General features: G+C 30.5%; 2 protein-coding genes and 1 long non-coding RNA gene across 4 annotated transcripts; 2 read left to right on the top strand and 1 right to left on the bottom strand.

The window, feature by feature from the left end:
* The first annotated feature begins 8,265 nt into the window (after positions 1-8,265).
* Positions 8,266-11,251, top strand: LOC108853440 (cytochrome P450 714A1). Its single transcript, XM_018626852.2, is given in 5 exon segments — positions 8,266-8,686; positions 9,579-10,059; positions 10,150-10,540; positions 10,634-10,961; positions 10,964-11,251. Coding segments are annotated over 5 exon segments (1,599 nt in total). The 5' UTR covers positions 8,266-8,382; the 3' UTR covers positions 11,059-11,251.
* A 5,645-nt stretch (positions 11,252-16,896) lies between these two features.
* Positions 16,897-17,501, bottom strand: LOC108848660 (uncharacterized). Its single transcript, XR_001949070.2, has 2 exons — positions 17,360-17,501; positions 16,897-17,280 (listed from the first exon to the last, which is right to left on the bottom strand). It is a non-coding gene; the product is annotated as an uncharacterized LOC108848660 (long non-coding RNA).
* Positions 17,210-18,292, top strand: LOC108848659 (KID-containing protein 1). 2 transcript variants are annotated; one of them, XM_018622081.2, is made up of 2 exons: positions 17,210-17,668; positions 17,750-18,292. In XM_018622081.2, exons 1-2 carry the CDS (start codon positions 17,382-17,384, stop codon positions 18,117-18,119), a joined length of 657 nt encoding a protein of 218 aa, XP_018477583.1. In that variant the 5' UTR covers positions 17,210-17,381; the 3' UTR covers positions 18,120-18,292. The 2 variants fall into 2 exon arrangements, with proteins under 2 accessions (XP_018477583.1, XP_018477582.1); XM_018622080.2 differs by having other exon boundaries at positions 17,221-17,668; positions 17,747-18,292.
* The last annotated feature ends 1,600 nt before the right edge of the window (positions 18,293-19,892 follow it).

Raw genomic sequence — 19,892 nt, 5'->3', positions numbered from 1 at the left:
ACGTATATTCTTTATAAACTAGTCTAAAGATATGTATTTGTTTTTACTAAACACACCGAATTTTATTAAACTGAAAGAAATAAGTATGTCTGCAAAGCAACATTTTTTTGGAAACTTTGATGTGTTATCAAAATGTTATTGATAAGTTCTAGCTACAAATGTCAGTTGCGTCTTTGATATATCCAATATCTCTCATTCTTCCACTAAAAGAATTTCGAGATGATTTTGGTTAGTTACAAAGACCATAGGTATATCTATATATATGATATTTCTTTTAGCATCTCTCTCTTTTTCTGGTTAAGAAATCATCCATCTCAATAGTTTTGACATCAAAGGCTTCCTAAATTAGAAAACTGTTTCGCAGTTTTAATCAATATTTTCTCGAATAAACCATAAATTTTGGTGAGTTTCAGAGTTCCAAAAAGAAAAAACCATAAATTTTGGTAAACGGATATTATCTCATTCCACTGGACCACAAGTAGTTTCGGGCTCATTTCGATATCTTAAAAACTAAAATTAATAAAACATTTAATTCTTGCAAATCCATTTCAGTAACATTCAAGGAGCATGAATTCGAATATGTCATGGGCGTATTAACATATTTATTTCTTTTGATTAATTTGATCTAATTTATAACCAGATTAACCCGATAAAATAACGTTTAAAAATATACATATATAAGAACATGAAGCTTTTTAATTGATTAAACCGGCATCAGTATATGCAACATCAGGTAAGGTACCTTGATAAATCGTTTCCAAAAACTGTATCTAAATAATAGAATTCGACAATCAAGCAGGAATGCAGGATGACCATACCACTGGACCACTACAAATTGAAGTTTCCTAGTTAATGTTCCAGTCGTCGTTATCATATGGCATCACCAATTTTCACATAATTTTTTTTGTAAACACAAAAAAATATCACAAAAAGTCAACATCCTCGGCTCGTTATATCATATGTTATATCACATTTGCCTTTTATTCTTCTGATTTAGATCGAAATCTAAATAAATCATATATAGTCTGCAACTTTTTAACATATTCCAAATTAAGTAAATGTTGATTGTTGTCATATTATCTTTCAGTCTCGGCAAGAGTATTTTAACGAGGCAAAAAAACTCAAGAATTTCTTAAATCAAAAAGACAAATCAAGTAATTTAATTGTACTGCATTTTGGATATTGCATATATCTACTAGTAAATATGTCTATATATGTTGACTACACAAGAAAGCTTGCTAAGAAAATACCAATCTCATACTCTGGTATATATGAAGGGGGTGTATTCAATTTAACATTTGATGTGATTTACTTTTTAATGGAATTTTAGATGATTTTAATAAGTTACAGAGATTTAAGTGATTTTTGTTAAACTACTCTAGAATATCACCTAAAACCATGAGATTTGAGTTTTATTTTTTTAACTAACAAACTCTACCCAAATACTCTAAAATCACCTCAAAACTTTAAAACTCCACAAATTAAAATATTTTCAATAACAGTGGATTTCAGAGTACTTACGCGCAGATTTCAGTTACTGCATTTAAAAAATATTCAAACAAGTTGAACTTTGAAATCTTATTGCATTTTAATCTAGATGCAGTTACATGAAGAGGTACATACGGCCACTATATGATTTGATCACAACTTTTAACATAGTTACTAGATTATATATTTTAATTTTATATTTTATTTTAAAATTTTAATTTTCATATTCGTATTTTTAAAATTATTTTATTTTTTTCTTTTGTAATCATATTTGTGTAAAAATATATCCATCCTATGAAATTTATTTTATTAATCGGTAGTTATATATTACATGATAGTTTATATTTATTGTATTAATTGGCCATATAAAAAAGGTTTGATATTATAAAGTTTAGTTTTTCTTTAATTTACATTGGATTTTGACATCTCAGATCAGATATATTTTTTGTTTTATATATTTAAAAAAAAAATTTATATCCGTATTTTTAATCATATTTGTATTTTTTATTATATAATATTTGTTTTATATGACTAATAAGAGGTTTTAATCTTAAACATTCATATTTGGTTTTTAGTCATATTTGTATTTTTCATTATATGATATTTAACATTCATATATTTATTTTATACAACTCAAAAACCAAGAGACACATAGCCCTCCAAATCAACGGACTTGGGTTTCATTTTTCTTTTATAATAAGTTTCTTCATCTTATTACTGTTTTTATAGTTGTGTTTTTCTGGGTCAACCATTTGTCATAGTGATGTTATATCTACATTAGGTTGATATATTTATAACCTGCACAATGTCCACTCCTATGCAGAGTATTAATTTCCCAAAATTCTCGGTATCTAACAGTTTGTGTAACCATTTTTACTGACTATGATCTAATAACCGTTTCTTTTTCTTTTCTCAATCTAATAACTGTTTCATGTACCTCATTACCTATGATTGAGGTTATATTTTAGAAGCAATTATATTTTAAATTGGACACAACATATATCAACTGGCCAAATAACAAAATTAATAGAATAGACTAGATTCTGACCCGCCCTTTAAAGGGCGGGTATATTTTTTGGTTTTAATTTAATTTTCATATTTCTGTTTTTTGTGATTATATTTGTTTTTCTTTATAATCATATTTGTGTATAAATCTTAACAAAATATATTTTATTAAATAATAGTAATTTAAAAATTGATCTGGTCGAACCCGCAACCCGCGAATTTCAATTTTGTTTTGGTCAAAAAAGCGACCCGCACAACCCGTAAACAAATAATTTGTACCAGCACCACCTCATTTAATTTTTCGGTTATCCGCGGGTTATAATTTTTTAAAATAATTATTATAAAAATATTAAAATAATTTTTATAATAATTTTTAAATTTTTTTAATTACCATATTTTAAAAAGTCTTTACTTTTCTTTCTTTTATTTACTTTTAAATACTTTTCCGGTTGACGGATACCCGTAATCCAAAATCTACCAACCCGTACCCATCCCGAGTAAAATACACTTGTGTCATAGTCTTTTCACACATTAAATTTGTACTTTATTCGTAAACAAATATTACATTTAAAAAAACAAAGTATAGTTACAATTTTTTTTAAAATCAAATAGTAATTAAATAGATGAAATTATATGTTTTTAATTAAATTTTCATGCTTTGTTTTCATATATTTATTTTATTAATTGGTAGTTATATATTACATGATAGTTTATATATTTAAAAGTAAATTTAGTGTGTATACATTACATGATAGTTTATATATTTAAAAGTAGATTTTAGATTTAGTGTCTATGCAGAATCAATAATTATGGGACAAATTCGAGGACATTTCTGCAACAAATGGAAGTATTGGGGTCAAACCGTAAACTGTCAAAAGCTCAGGGACTAAGTGTGCAAAAATGCAGAAATCGGCCATAGCCAGATCGAGAGTTGCAGAGCGCTCTCTGCGGTGAAGACGGAGTGCTCGACGTGGTCTTCTCGGCTGAAGCTCGCTCTCCCTCTTCCCCGAGACTACGAATCGACCGATAAGCAGAAGTGTGGCTTGTTCGCTTTGAGTTCCTCGATCCAAGCTTCACGCTTTTGGTCCGCAAAGCTTGCAGCGACCACTTGGAAAAGAGATGTAGGAGACGTACTGCTCGATTCATCAGCCTCGGTTCGAAACCATGACCGCAAAGCTTCAATCGATCAAAGCACGATTCCGGAGCTTCTCGATTCTCACCATCGATGCAGCCAAGCTCTCTGTCCGTGAATGCAGAGCAGCGGAGTCATGACGGCGATCAGACAGTTACCATTTTTTTACGTCAAAAAAAAACTAAAGGTGTATAATCCAATAACAGCAGTTATCTAAAGTTAAACAATGTATATTAAAGTGTATTAAAAGGAAGTTATAAAATTTAAAAATGGACACAACTTTTATCAATAGGGCAAACTGCAGAATTAATAGAATAGATTAATCATTTTTAAAAAATATCATACAATAATAAAACACAAATATGACTGAGAAACACAAATAGAAAAATTAAATTTCTAAAAATATATAAAACAGAAAATATATTCGCCCTTTTAAGAGCGGTTAAAAATATGCCCTTGAGATTTAAATCACTACTTCTAAAAATTCCAAACCTGAGACTTAAACCAAAATTGCATCACTTAATTAAATTTCATATTTAATTAATCATAAATATTACAATATCACCAACTTCAAAGATTTAGGAGTCAACTATATATTTAAACGGATAAAATATAAGAATGATCATGTTTTAATAACATAAACAACATTTTTACCCACGCTTTAAAGCTGAGGATAGTTTATGACTTAAAACTTCATTAACAATTTTACAATCTTTTGACAATTTTTAAGGATTCTGTCTATTATGAAACTGGACAATTTGGATATGTGGTCAAACCTATAAACCCAGTGATTGGATATTTAATTCGGTTTATATTTCAAGAAATATCATCAATTAAAACTTGATAAAAACCCACAAAAACCATTGAAACCAAAAGGGCATGTTAAACCTCTAGGTGATCGATATATAATCCAATTTTATTTAAATTTCTTTTTTAAAATTTAATTTAAATGTTTTAGTTAGATAGTTAAATAATTATTAATTTTGATATTATTGTATTTTATTATATATCATAACTTTAATTTGTTATAAAAATTGTTTAAAATATATATTTTATGTGAAATGAAAAATAAATAACTTAAAATTTTAAAATTTACTAATTTTAAAACATTGCTATTTCTTTTCTTAATACTGATATATTTATATATTCTGACCCGCCATTTTGAAAGAGCGGATAAGAATCTAAATTGCATTTTTCATTCTACAGAGTTAAAAAATTATTCCCACATTTTAAATTAAATTACTGAAATAGTTTTCCATGGTCAATCTAATAACTCAATGAACGAAAACTAATCAAATTCAACATCTAGAAAATGTGTTTAAAACATTAATTAAACCATAATTGATTCCTATTAATTTGTGTAGTGAAAATAATCAATACTATTAAACAGGAACATCACCTATTGATATATGTGTGGTCCAACTATTTTAATATAATTGTTAAAACCTCTTATTAATTATTTTAAAAATATTAGACATATAAAAACATATATATAATTAAAAACACAAATATAAAAGTTATTTTTTTTTCAAAAATGTAAAACAAAAAATATACCCAATCTTTCAATGATGGGTCAGAATCTAGTATTTATTAAATTATAGTATCAATATTATTGTTTACATGTGATATAATTTTTATTTATTGGGCTTCCTAAGGTTGTCGACAGTTTTTAATATTAAAAGTAGTGGTCACTAATATTTTGGAACTAAAATATGACTTCACAAAATATGTATACATCTTAGAATATAAGTAGTTACAAATATTATTTTATCAGTAAGAGTATTTATTGGAACTGAATTTATCTGATGTATCCACAAAAATAAAAAGATTCATATAATATTCATAACCGTATTACTATTACATAGTTAACATAACTGATCCGAAAATTTTGGAAACAGAAGTGGTGGAAGTTACAAATAATGAAGTAGTTGCGTGCTATTTTAAATAAATATCACCGTAATTAAATAAATGCATTATATTTAAATTGGACATGACTTTTATCAACTGGTCATGCTGGAAAATTAATAGAATATATTTTTTTCGTTAAAATAACATAGTTGTTTATTTTCATCCTTAACTACCCCCAATTATATGTGCACACAAAAACTACAATTATATATTTTTGTACATACTAAAGAAATATTAAAACCAACATAGAAAAGGATACCTAAGAATTATTGTAAAACGAGAAATAACTGCGCAGATTTCAGTTACTGCATTTAAAAAATGTTCAAACAAGTTGAAGTTTGAAAGCTTATTGCATTTTAATCCAGATGCAGTTACATGAAGAGATACATACGGCCACTACATGATTTGATCACAACTTTTAACATAGTTATTTTTTTTTGTTCAAATAACATAGTTGTTTATTTTCATCCTTAACTACCTCCAATTATATGTGCACACAGAAAACCACAATTATATATTTTTGTGCATAGTGAAGAAAAATTAAAACCAACATAGAAAAGGATAGCTGAGAATTATTGTAAAAACGAAAAATAACGTATCTGTTTTGCACCCACTCTGTTTTAAAACCAATTGGTTATTAGTGGACAGACTCCTCCATCTTATATATTACTAAGGATCAATGTCAATACTCGATGTATGACACTCTATGTCTAATACGCCCCCTCAAAATAATGGCTCTCTGGACGTCAATCTCGGAATGTTCGGGCAAAGATCGATGAACCAACTTGGACCATATCGATGTGGATCGGACTGGATTACGTGGATCGGGCTCTGATACCATGTTAATCTAGATGGGTTTCACATTTAAGACCAATTGGTTATTAGTAGAGAAACTCATATATTTTATATATTATTAAGGATCTCTGCTAATACCCGATATAGAACACTCTGTGTCTAATACATCCCTGGCGGCGGTATCATTGAACTAGCCCTTATGTGTTTGTATAGCACTATACACCACCAAAGGGATATTATTTCGAAAACCAAATCGCAATCACGATCGCGTTCCGTCACCCAGCTGTCTGTTATAAATTTGAGTTTGTACCTTCTGATTTTTACATAATGTTCCAAACTAACTAGTGAGTAGTGACGCTGGACCGGCCCTAGTTGGGTCTTTGATTAATGTAATATGTATCTGGTCGCACGTTATATATAATTTACATTATTATTTATTCGTATGACCCAAATAAAATACTCCAAGTTGCAATTAAAAAAAAACAGTTTCTTGTGCGAGTGCAGCATACACATAATTATATTCTTTCTCTGTTCGACCCAAATTTTTTTAAAAAATTCAAAATTAATCTTATCGAGTCAAAATGAAAATACAATAAAATGCCTGTAATTGAAACTGATGTGCATAATACATCAACTCAATAAGAATCATGCATAGCCATAAAACCTAGCACAGAAAACAAAATCCACCGTTTGCACTACAAAAAAATAAATGATATTAAATGATCTTTTTGTAGTGTTTAAGTGTTCATACTAGCTCTTAGATGAGATTGCAATAATTAATATTCAGGAAACAAATTCAATGAATGTTCCCTTAAGGGTAGGTTCAGTCCTTGCAATTAAGGTTGGAATTGGTATACTGAGAAATATGAATATGATTTATGCTTTACAATCATCATTCAGAACCGGTTCCTGGTTAAAGGAGATTCGGATCTACAGCTAGGTTTGTTATATTGGTTACTTTGTTGAACAACCTTAATTATAACTAGTTCTTAAAACCCCTTAGCTATAACTAATTATAGCTCCAAAAATTCAAATTTTCATTTCTTAAATTTGTGATTATATCTTAGTCAAAAACATGTTTTGTACCGTGTAATCATAGCATCAGTTGCTGAGATTTTCGTAGCTATATAATTCACCATAAATAGACCACCAGATTGTAACTCTGTTATTACTGTTTATAGATCTACGTATACTTCACTATCTTACCATCTATAACGTTTCTAAACGAGCTAATTCAACGGGGATAGTTTAGTTTAGTACTATCTAACGTATAGCACATATTCACATGTAACAATAGCTCTGGGCATCTGGCCAGTGGCCATTGATGCGTCAAAGTTGACAAAAATTTGTGATTCTCTTAATAAATTATGACAACAGTAATGTTATGAGTTCTTCCTAAATAAAATAATGTTATGAGTTAAATGTAACTTTTTCTCTTGATAAAATATTTACTTTTAATGTAATCTTTTACTTTTAATGTAACTTAAACCAAAAGACAATCTTTCTATATATTTCTGGCATTTCTGTTGTGATATATAAACCTATAATTCGATCATTATCCCCAACCTATATTTTTCTTTTTTTTTCTTTTGAGAAAAGACAATTGTACTCGCATTAATTAACAACAGACACACATACGTAACAGTTTAAGAGTTATATTTAACAGTACCGCCTATGCAGAACGGACCACTAATTATTCCTCAAAAAGCAAAGTACAAGTCTCTACTTCATCCCAAATCTATGTGTATGTAAGTTAGTGTAAGGACCGAGAGCTAAAATAATTGCATAGTCTATATGGATAGACACATGTGCTACAGCATACATCTGCGAATATTACAATTATTTCATCAAAAGTAAAGTACTCCCCATCGTTAAATATACATCTATTATATCATTATAATTGTGAAAACCTCTTTGGTCGAAAGAAAAGTGGTCGACTATATATATAGCCAAAGACTAGCACGAAATAAAAGCTGTGAGTTAGTTTCAAAAAAAAAAAAAAAAAAAGTTGTGAGTTTAGAAGCTATAGCCAATTACAAAAAAAGAAAAAAAAAATGGAGAGTCTGATGATGGTGGAAACGGCCAAGACCATTTGGTGGATAATAGTTATAGGAGTCTTAGGTTTAGGTTTTCGTATATACGGCAAAGCCATGACGGAGCAATGGAGGATGCGGAGGAGGCTGACGATTCAAGGCGTAAAGGGTCCTCAGCCGTCGCTATTTCGCGGAAACGTGCCGGAGATGCAAAGAATTCAATCACAAACAATGATTAATAAACACTACTCTGGTGATCATATCATCGCACATGACTACACTTCTTCTCTCTTTCCTTATCTCGATCATTGGCGAAAACAATACGGTGTGCTTTCTTTTCTTTTTGTTTTGTTCAAAGGGTATGCTCTATATATAATCTCATAATATAGTTTCTAGTTTAAATTCGAGGCGGATTAATCCTTTTTGGATTGCAGTATTCCTTTTATTTTGGACGGATGAAGAAAACAGAAACAAACTAATTAATACCTCTCTTCGTAGAATCTATATGCGGTGGTCAAATTTTCTTCTTCTTTCAATCCGTTTGATTGTAGACTACATCTTGTATATATTGAATTTAAATTGGAGTACTTAATCTACTTGGTTCTATATAATTACGTATACATATAATATGTAACTATGTAGTCGTTGATTTACATACATGCATGCATTTTTGCATACATATGTATGTGCATATTGATTGACAGCTAAGGTATGTGTTATATATGTGTATATATATATATATATATATATATGTGTGTGTGTGTGTAACATATGCATGGACTGACAACTAATGCCGCAGAATTTAAAATTTGAGAAAAGCTGTCCTTCCATTAGTTAGTCTACAAAAGACCAATAATATTTTTGTGATCGGGTCAACTTGATCAAAAGCTAGCATCTTATATTATACTATGATTTCCTTCTCAATGATTCATTTTTATTCCTTTTTCCAGTAATTGAGATATCCTTTTACATTTTTAATAGTTCATATTTGTTAAAATAGAAAAAGAGGTTGTCACATCGCCAACACGCGTGGAACCGTATAATGTAATTTATCATCACGTCAGTTGATTAGAGAAGAACTAATATTGGATCGTCGCTGTTTCTCTAATCTAATATATAGTTTCTTGTTTTTAGAATATATAACAAAAAAAGGTTTCTTTGCATTTATTTTATATTTCTTTTACAAATATAATTTATTGACAATAATGATAATGAAGGGAGGGTGTACACATACTCGACGGGGATGAAGCAACACTTGTACGCAAACCACCCTGAGGTGGTGAAAGAGCTTAACCAAGCCAACACTCTTAACCTTGGCAAAGTCTCCTACGTCACCAAACGCCTTAAATCCATTCTCGGCCGTGGTGTCATCACATCTAATGGGCCTCACTGGGCCCATCAACGACGTATCATCGCCCCTGAGTTCTTCCTCGACAAAGTCAAGGGAATGGTTGGTTTGGTGGTTGAATCGGCGATGCCAATGCTTAGCAAATGGGAAGAGATGGTTAAAATTAGAGAAGGTGATACATTTTGTGACATAAGAGTGGACGAAGACCTAAGAGCTGTCTCTGCTGATGTCATCTCTAGAGCTTGCTTTGGGAGCTCTTTCTCCAAAGGCAAAGAGATCTTCTCTAAGCTTAGATGTCTTCAAAAGGCCATCACTCACAACAACATCCTCTTCAGCCTCAATGGCTTCACGTATGTGGATTTATAAAACCATTTAGTTATCTATATACATTAAGCAAATATAGTATTGTTGAGTGATTATTATGTGTATATGGTTGCAAGTGAAATTGTGTTCGGGACTAAGAAGCATGGGAATGGAAATATTGAGGAGTTAGAGAAGCATATCGAGTCTTTGATATGGGAAACTGTTAAGGAGAGAGAAAAAGAATGTGTGGGAGATCACAAGAAGGATCTAATGCAGTTGATACTAGAAGGAGCAATGAGTAGTTGTGATGGTAGCTTGGTGGACAAGGCATCATCTTACAAAAGTTTTGTCGTGGACAATTGTAAGAGCATCTATTTTGCTGGCCATGAGACCAGTGCGGTTGCTGTCTCTTGGTGTCTTATGCTCCTCGCTCTAAACCCTTCTTGGCAAACTCGGATTCGTGATGAAGTCTTGAGATTCTGTAAGAATGGTATCCCCGACATAGACTCTATTTCAAACCTCAAGACGGTAATTCGCAGTCTCGCCGCTCATGTCAAGTCTCTCGACCTCCAAATATATATATGACCATTTTCATAAACTAATGTCTCTTGCATTTCATAGGTGACAATGGTTATCCAAGAAACGTTGAGGCTATACCCACCAGCGGCATTTGTGTCAAGAGAAGCACTTGCGGACACAAAACTTGGAAACCTCATGGTGCCAAAGGGAGTTTGCATCTGGACATTGATCCCTACGTTGCACAGAGATCCCGAGATATGGGGGGCTGATGCAAATGAATTTAGGCCAGAGAGATTCAGTGAAGGAGTCTCTAAAGCTTGTAAATACCCTCAGACCTTCGTCCCATTCGGCTTAGGTACAAGGCTGTGTCTAGGAAAAAACTTTGGTATGATGGAGCTCAAGGTCCTTGTGTCACTTATTGTGTCAAGGTTTAGTTTACTCTGTCTCCCACATACCAGCACTCTCCAGTGTTCAGAATGCTTGTTGAGCCTCAACATGGTGTTGTCATTAGGGTTATTCCAAATTAAATAAGATCTTATGGTATATATATATATATATATATATATATATATATATGGTGCCTAGCATGTGGTTTTAGTCTTTACTCCCTTATTGTAATAGTAACAGTATTTTCTTTCATATTTGATATTTTGTAAATGTGACTTACAGATATTAATCGAAAAGAAAAAACTACTCCTGAGTCCTATAGTTTACCAATACTCATCGTTTTCGTTTTATATATAGTGGAAGTAACTTGTATTTATTTTGAAAAAAAAAAATTGTTTGACGATTATTTTGTAGTGTATTTTTTTTTCCTTTTTCTTAAATCTAGTTATTGGTTAAATTTCTAGGCCACACTTTGATTACAATGTTAGCTGAGTGGATCAAGGTTCAAGGGTTTTGTAATTTTATAAACAAAATAAGGAACTCTCGATCGTTATCCTTACCATTAGCACTTATATCTCTTTTGTACTCTTTTCTTCTTCTTTTTTAACACTGAAAGATTATATTTCACAATAGAAACAGATTACAGTAAATCATACAGAGATCACACAAGATCAAATCCAAAGCCGACGAGTTATACAAACTCTCGGAGTTCAAAACCAGCGGATAAAGATCAAATAGAAACTCTTTTGCACTTTCATACATCCCGAACAATAACGATTTACTTTCTAATATTTTTCTAGAATATATAGTTAGACTAGTATGATGGATTCAGTGATATCATTTTTGATTAACACACATAATCCAGCGAGCCACGAAGCCACAAGGCCCACAATTATGTTAGCTTCGGAACTTTGCCTCACTATATGGCTCGATCACAAATGTCATTGTTTATTTTCTTATTTACTTTTTTTTATTCTAACTTCAATATATTAGTATTGGTGTATTATTATTCGTTTATTGGGTTTGAGAATCGGGTCAATTTGCTCTATATTCATAGCAAGCAGAAAAATCAAAGAAGTAACCATGTATGACTTTTATGGGGAAGTGTGTCTGTTTACCACAAAAGTGGACAAGAATCTCCTTTTACGCGCGTGATCGTCTGTTTGACGCATTATGCACAATTAACTAACTATACTATACTATACTATTTTAAAAATAGTATAGAAAACAAATTGATACCAATACTATAAAAAAAATTATATATTTGGTTAGTTTACACTTATATTTCTATTATTCGATTTTACAATAGAATGTAACACATTAACATAATATATAACAATGTTACTTATTTCTATGTTTGTAAATGGTTTCGGAAAATCTCCTATAGGCTCCCTTGATCTTATATACCATTTTTCTATAATTTTATTTTTGATCAAAACCCAAAATCCCAAATCAAATCCTCCCTCCTCTTCAAAACTATACCCTAACCCCCCCCAATGGATTAGTGAACCCATGGGGAAGTATTTAACTTCTGCACCTTTCAAATTTGGAAAATCAAATAACTCTAAACCCTGAAACCTAAACCCAAACCATATACCCTAAACCCTATATTCAAACCATAAACCCAAAAGAGGAGGATTTCCGATTTGTGAAAAAGCTAGTGGCATTGTCAATAAATTTGAGGGATTAGTGAAAAACCACCATAAGAAGTAGAGGAGAAGATGAAACATACTATACTACAATCATTAAATAGTATAGTCGTCCAATGTAAGAGGATACACCATTAGCAAAGGGATGATGGAGGTGATGAAGTAGGGGGAAAAATACCACAAGAATTGGAGAAAAAGAAGAGACAGTGGGAATAGGTGATGAAACAATGATTGGCGACATTGCTGAAAGACAAGACATAGAAATTATGTAACAGTACACATCGTTGTGTACTATTCTATATTTATCAAATAGTATAGTTCGACGTAGTGTATACAGTTCATTTTCTACACTAGCTCTAAACCCAAACCCTAAACCTAAACTAAAACCATAATCCAAACCATATACCCTAAACCCAAATCCTAAATCCAACAATGTATCCAAACCATATATCCTAAACCCTAAACCCAAACCACAAACCATAAACCCTAAACCCTAAACCCAAAGGAGGAGGATTTCCGATTTGTGAAGAAACTAGTGGCATTGTCAATAAATTTGAGGGATTAGTAAAAAACCACAATAAGAAGTAGAGGAGAAGATGAGACATACTATACTATAATCATTAAATAGTAGAGTCGAGCAGTGTAAGAAGATACACCATTAGCAAAGGGATGATGGAGGTGTACTCGAAATTGATGAAGTAGGAGAAAAAAATACCTAGAAGAATTGGAGAAAAAGAAGTGACGGTGAAAAGAGGTAAGGAAACAATGATTGGCGGCATTGCTGGAAGACAATACATAGAGATGATGTAACAGTACACATCGTGGTGTTATATTCTATATATATCAAATAGTATAGTTCGACGAAGTGTATACTGTTCATCTTCTCCACTAGCTCTACGCATCCTCTGGTTCTTAATCCCATATATATTGGATAGTAGCAAAATTGTAAACCCAAACAAAGATATGAAGAAAAAATCAAACACTTGGTGGATATGATAATTATATGTCGTGTAACGTACGGTTTCATAAACTTGTAAATAATCATTGAATAAAAGAAAAAAAAACAAAGATCAAGTGAGAGTGAGAATGAACAGGAATAAAGGGTAATTTTTGTCATTATACATATTATATAAAGAATATCGTAGCACTCCGTTCACTATGATTACCGCCTCAATTCTAATTGTACTATAGTCATGCGTCCAAATTTCCCTTTGAGAATCATAGTCTGCTTGTTGGAGAAAGAAGAAAAATATAATCGTAGTATACTACAAATGAAAACGACATTGTTGGTTTAGTTTTGATCTATAGTTTAATCTGGTCATCATATAGAATTGAACTTTCAATAAAACTAGATTTTGACCCGCGCTTTTGAAGCGCGGAATATTTTACGATGAAAAATTTCACTAATAATTTAACAAATATTTTGGTAATTTTTAAAGAGTGTGTATTTAAAATATTTTTGCATTTAAATCAGTATTTTTAAATTCAACCCGATTGTGATTATACCGGTTAGTCCGGAGATCTGAGAATTCAATTTATGTTTTTAAAATATTCATATTAAAAATCACTAAAACCCGAGACTAACCGATTGAACTGATGGATGACCGATATGTAATCTAATTGGATTTAAATTGTAATAGTTTCATAATTTGTAATCTTATAATCGAAATTTTAAAGTTCACTATTTTGCAATTTATGAAATTATAACGTTTCTACAAAATTTTAAAGAGAAAATGATAGATATAAAATAATTAAGATTAATTATTGTATTATTTGGAAACATTGACAGTAGTATAAAAAATATATTGTTTGGAAACATTGATAGTAGTATAAAGAAATAAGTATATTGTTTGGAAACATTGATAGTAGTATAAAGAAATAAGTATATTGTTTGGAAACATTGATAGTAGTATAAAGAAAGAAACATTAGTGATTTAATGTATGTTTAACTATAAAGTATAAAGGTGTATTTAATTTAAAAACTTACAAAATAAATGTTAGGTCCAGCAGAATGTTTCTGTTTTAATAAGATAGATGGTCTGCGAATCTTTAGATCCTTCGTAAAAGGAACTTTCTTTCATATAATCAATAGATCAAACTTATATATATGGAAAATCCAACAAACTCGTGCCTAATTGATTTGTTTTGTATTTTTTTAGATTGTGGGTGGAAGCATGATAATTAAGCTTTCTATAAAGTTTAGCCAACAAGACCAATACACTTATATATCTCTCTTTTTTCTCGTGTTAATAATTAAAAAAGGGAAAATAACATTTGATTCCCAGATTTAAAAGCTACACAAAATATTGAAAATAAAATCGATAATGAGAGAGATATAATAGCTTGTGGTAAGGGTGGGACAAATCCGAATATTCGGAAAATTTATGATATTTAGATTTAGATTCGGATCCATGGATTTAGATTCGGTTCCGGATCCATACTTCCGGTATTTGGATTTCGTATATTTTTCAAATAATATATTATCTGTAAGTATTTGGATCCAAATCTGTAAAATAACTAAAAATAATATATTTAGAAAATACTAAAATTCTAACAGTAATATATAAATTAAATACTAAAATATTTATACAATATTTATATATACATATATATAATAATAATATGAATTCATATATAATATTATAAGATCAACTTTATGTATGAATATTAATATATCAAATATGTTTATTAAAAAGTAGAAATTTAATATATTATGAAAATTCAGATCCGATTTTTAAAGAATCCAAGATTTTACTATCTGGATTTAAATTCGGATGTGTTCAAAAAAAATTAAATCCGGATATTCTATTTTTAGCGTGGATCCAGATGGATTTCAGATCCGATTTGGATAAAATATTCGTAAATTTTGATTTGATTTGTTATTTGTTTCAATTCGATCCAAAAGTCGTATATATGTAGCTTTACAAAGAAAATTAAATACCAATATGTAATATCCGTAAGAAGTAAAAAACATCACAACTACTAATATTTTTTAGAAACAAATATTCAATCTGATCTCCTATATGCATATATATACATATATTTAAAGAATCATGTATATATTTTCTATAATATTCTATTTTATAAAAAATTACAGTACCGTATTTTTATTTACTAAATTTTAAAAAATATTTATTAGAATTTTAAAATAAATAAATTTTATTTTAATAATAAATATTATTTTATATTATTTTGGATTTTTAATTTTATTTTATACATTAAATCGGATATCCGATTAAAGACCTGAAAAAAATATTTGAATGGTTACAGATCAAATCAAATTAAATAATTAATTATTCAATTATATAACGAATACTTCCCAACTAAGGAGGGTGTGGACATCCGAGGGTGATTCTCAGACACCGAGAAGAGCAAACGCTAGAATTAAAAATTAAGAACGAGATAGCTTAGATTATTTATGTTGTTTCTCTAACCTGAGCCTCATACCATTGGTCCCCTGCTTTGACGTTGACCTATGACTTATAAGTTTTCTTAGTGGGTTATTATTACTTGTTAATTATCTATCATTTCTAGTGATCTATTTACTTGTATATACATAAATTGCGACAAAGAAATGACATTTTAAGCCAGAAAAGAAGAAAGAAAAAAAAACGTTTGAACTGAAAAATTATTGTGTACTGATCCGTCGGATTTGATGTTATGTAATACATATTCAAGTATTCAACAGAAATATTACTTTCCTTTTATCTTACTTGAGTTGTGACCAACTCAACAACTATGGTAGATATGAATTATTTTTGGAGGTGATTGGTAGTGCTGTAAATGCTTTGGACAATCACTTTTTATTTTCACACCGTTTTTTAGAGCAATCAAACTTGAGATCCAAAAATTAAAGTTACAGTCAAAAAGTTAGAAAATAAATATGTTAGCTTTCTAAATCAATTTTCTACAGCTTTTATTTAGGGCTTTGAAAATAAATCTACAGTAAAATAATTAAAGCCAAAACAATGAAACTCACATACTATTTTCTAAAACATAAAAATTAAAACTACAGCACCAACCAATCAATTCTTTTAAAAACAATACACAAATCGATTCTCCACTGTAAATAAAACCCAAAAATGCCTTTGATATGGTCATTAAAATATAGTGAAATTTTCTAAATTACTTCAAACTTACTAATTCCTAAACTTATCCAACTTTATTTATGAACTCAAACTCCTTTTGGCATGGTAATTACAATTCAAAATTATTTACTTCTGACATTTTAAATAATATGATTTTCATATTTTCAAAAAAATGCATATTATAGCCTATAAAATATCCAGTTATATCTTTTCTTTCAATTATTATTTTTATGAACAAAAGTTTTCGTTCAAGTTATTTGGACGAAACATATAGTACAATCCCAAAATCCTTTACTTTCCTTTTGAGTTTGTTCAGGAATATTATTAATTTCCCAAAATTTACCATCTGATTTTTTTTTCAAATGTTAAAAAATACTAAAAATACAGAGATCATAAGCAGAAAGGAAGGACAGGGAGATACATTAGTTTACAGTACTTTTTGTGTCCGAAATCACGCATTCGCATATATAAATTTATAATATTTAATCCTCCAATAGGATAAATATTTTATCCAGTTATCGTCCTTTATCGCCTTCCTTCAATTAAATTTGTAAAAATAGATAAAAACCTTATCCTCTCTCTCTCTCTCTCTCGACCATGGCGATTTCTACTATTCTCTGAGAGTCTGTGATTCAAGAAAAAAAAACCGGAAGTGAGGATTTAAAAAAAAACCGTGATTTTCAGACCAAATCGGTAAGAGATACCTGGTTTGTGTCTTTTACGGTGATGGAGATTATGTCAGGAGGACCTAGGTTCTCAATCGAGGTCTCGGACTACGGAAACGATCAGCCGGCGGCGACGGAGAAGGCTTCCTCCTCATCCTCTTACGGTGACACGGTGAACGAGGACGAAGCCGGTTTGAGTCGAATCTGGTCAGGGAAGACGGTGGATTACTCGTCGGAAAGTTCGTCGTCGATCGGAAGTCCGGGAGACAGCGAAGAAGACGAAGAAAGTGAAGACGAAGAGTTAGGGTTGTCTTCAATGAGCTCTCTAGAAGATTCCCTCCTCAGCAAGTAAGTTCTCATTTGTGCCCTTTAAAGAATCTTGCTGAACAAGAACTAATTAGGGTTTTTTTTTGAAAATAATTTTAGAAGAGGGTTATCGAATCACTACAAAGGGAAATCGAAATCGTTTGGGAATCTAGGAGAGATCGGGAGTGTTAAAGAAGTACCAAAGCAAGAGAATCCATTGAACAAACGAAGAAGGTTACAGATCTGTAATAAGTTAGCAAGAAGATCGTTCTACTCTTGGCAAAACCCTAAATCTATGCCTCTTTTTCCGGTCAGCGAAGACCACGATGAGGAGGATGAAGAACTCAAATCTAGTGATGAAGAGCGAGGAGGAGGAGGAGGAGGTGTTTTTGCGAGGAAACCTTCGTTCAAGAACAGAGCATTCAAGTCTCAGAGCTGTTTTGCACTCTCGGATCTGCAGGAAGAAGAAGACGATGATGATGATGATCAATAATGCAAATCGTTTATCTTTTTTCTTTTCTTTTGTTCATAGTTTATTTTTTCTTTGTTTTCTCTTAATTTCTTTTCGTCGCGCGAATTAATGTTCTTTATTTAATTCGGGAAATTAGTTATATATTATGTCGACGGGAGAAAAGCAATGAACCACGTTAGTGTTTGATTCTTTAATTGCTTATCTGTTTGTTGTCCTTTCAGTCTCCACATTATCGATTCTCTTTTTTTATTTTATTATAAAGGACCAGTCAATAGTTGACAAAGACAACGTCAATATTTTGTGAATATATTTTTCTAGAAAATTGAGCATACATGTGGGTGAGTGGTGGGGGTGCGGACTGAGAAGGATTCGATATCAATACCTCAATTTTTTAATCATACACTTAGTGTCAAACCAATATGTTTTGGTTAATGAGTCTCTTTTCCGTTGTTGATGTTTTAACTTCTGAATTCCTTTTCAGTGAGACCTAGCTACAATAGTTGATATCGTCGATGCTGAATACCACCTGACATTAATTTCTTTTATAAATAACCTAGGTTTCACACCTAATACCAAAGTAACACATATTAAACTTTCTCTAAGAACCAACTAGAGAGAAAATGTTAGAAGCGCAATCATCTCAAAACACAATCAAATATATTTTGGAAGAATACTTGTTTGAGATTATATATTACAAAAATGTATATATTTTTAAAATAACCAATGAATGTTTCCATTTTATCAGATTCTTTTGGAAGGTTTGATTCTCTTCATTTCCGAATTTTTAGACATTTAAAGAAGATTAAAAGTTAAAACATATAAATAAAAATTAATTTGATTTTAATTTTATTAAAGACCGTCAAAATATTATTTTCTGAATTAAAGATATTAAATTAAAATATCAGAACTTTCTTATAATTTGTAATTTCTGAGGGCTTGGGGAAATAAATGTAGTTGCGGAAGACGTGACCCTCTTCTTTTTGTTCTTACTTTGTTTCTTGTTTTGTTTTGTTTTCTGCCACAAGAGCGATTGCTTGTTTGATGATCTCATCTCATTCCGACAACTGTTGGGAGTAATGGAAGAAGAGGTTATGGACTTAAAACAACACGTGTAACTCAATTTCACTAAATTTGTGTCCTGCCACCTGTGCTTGTTTTGTTATAACAAAATGTCAAAAAGTTGATAGGAACTCTCATGTGCGTGGGACACTTCCTCGCTGGAAAGGCACCAGCCACTTGTATCCTTAAGTCTTAAATTGATCTAGGTAGAATGTGATAGTAGGTTGAGTAGCATTTAGTATATATATTACCATTAGGTTATTTACTTGCTCAATCCTAACAAAGTTCCCTATAGTTAACACTACAGGGAACTTGTAGTGTTTTTTTTTTCCTTTTTAAAAAAAACACTACAAGAGGAGCTTTTCTTTATTTATTTTGCAGCCACTTCTTAACATGGAAACAAACTTCAGATTTGATAACACTAACTTGACCATTTCAAAAAAAAAAAAAAAACATACATCATATGAATATATGATTCGTGCTAATTATTATCATCGCTGTATTCTTATGCAAGTTCAAACCTGTATAATATATATGTTGATTTTAAAAATATATGTAAGACAAAATAAAGTTAGATATATCCTTTTCCTTCTATAAAGTTACAAAGTTTTAGGCGAAAAGAATATACATTCACACATGTATCGAGAGAAGAAGAAAATGATAGAAATATTTGTGAAGAAATTTTTGACATTTTTGTTTTCATGTTGAATATTTGAATGGTTAATATCGTTTATA

This window comes from Raphanus sativus, chromosome 4, assembly GCF_000801105.2.
Source record: "Raphanus sativus cultivar WK10039 chromosome 4, ASM80110v3, whole genome shotgun sequence".
NCBI classification, from domain to species: domain Eukaryota; kingdom Viridiplantae; phylum Streptophyta; class Magnoliopsida; order Brassicales; family Brassicaceae; genus Raphanus; species Raphanus sativus.
Note: the sequence above shows the minus strand (reverse complement) of the source record. Positions and strands in the feature narration are given on the sequence as shown.

Bases quoted from the DNA above. Each gene is read 5' to 3' on its own strand.
- LOC108848659 (XM_018622080.2), top strand. From the start codon at position 17,382: ATGGAGATTATGTCAGGAGGACCTAGGTTCTCAATCGAGGTCTCGGAC. The intron at 17,669-17,746 runs GTAAGTTCTCAT...AAATAATTTTAG, and splicing joins GAAGATTCCCTCCTCAGCAA to AAGAGGGTTATCGAATCACT.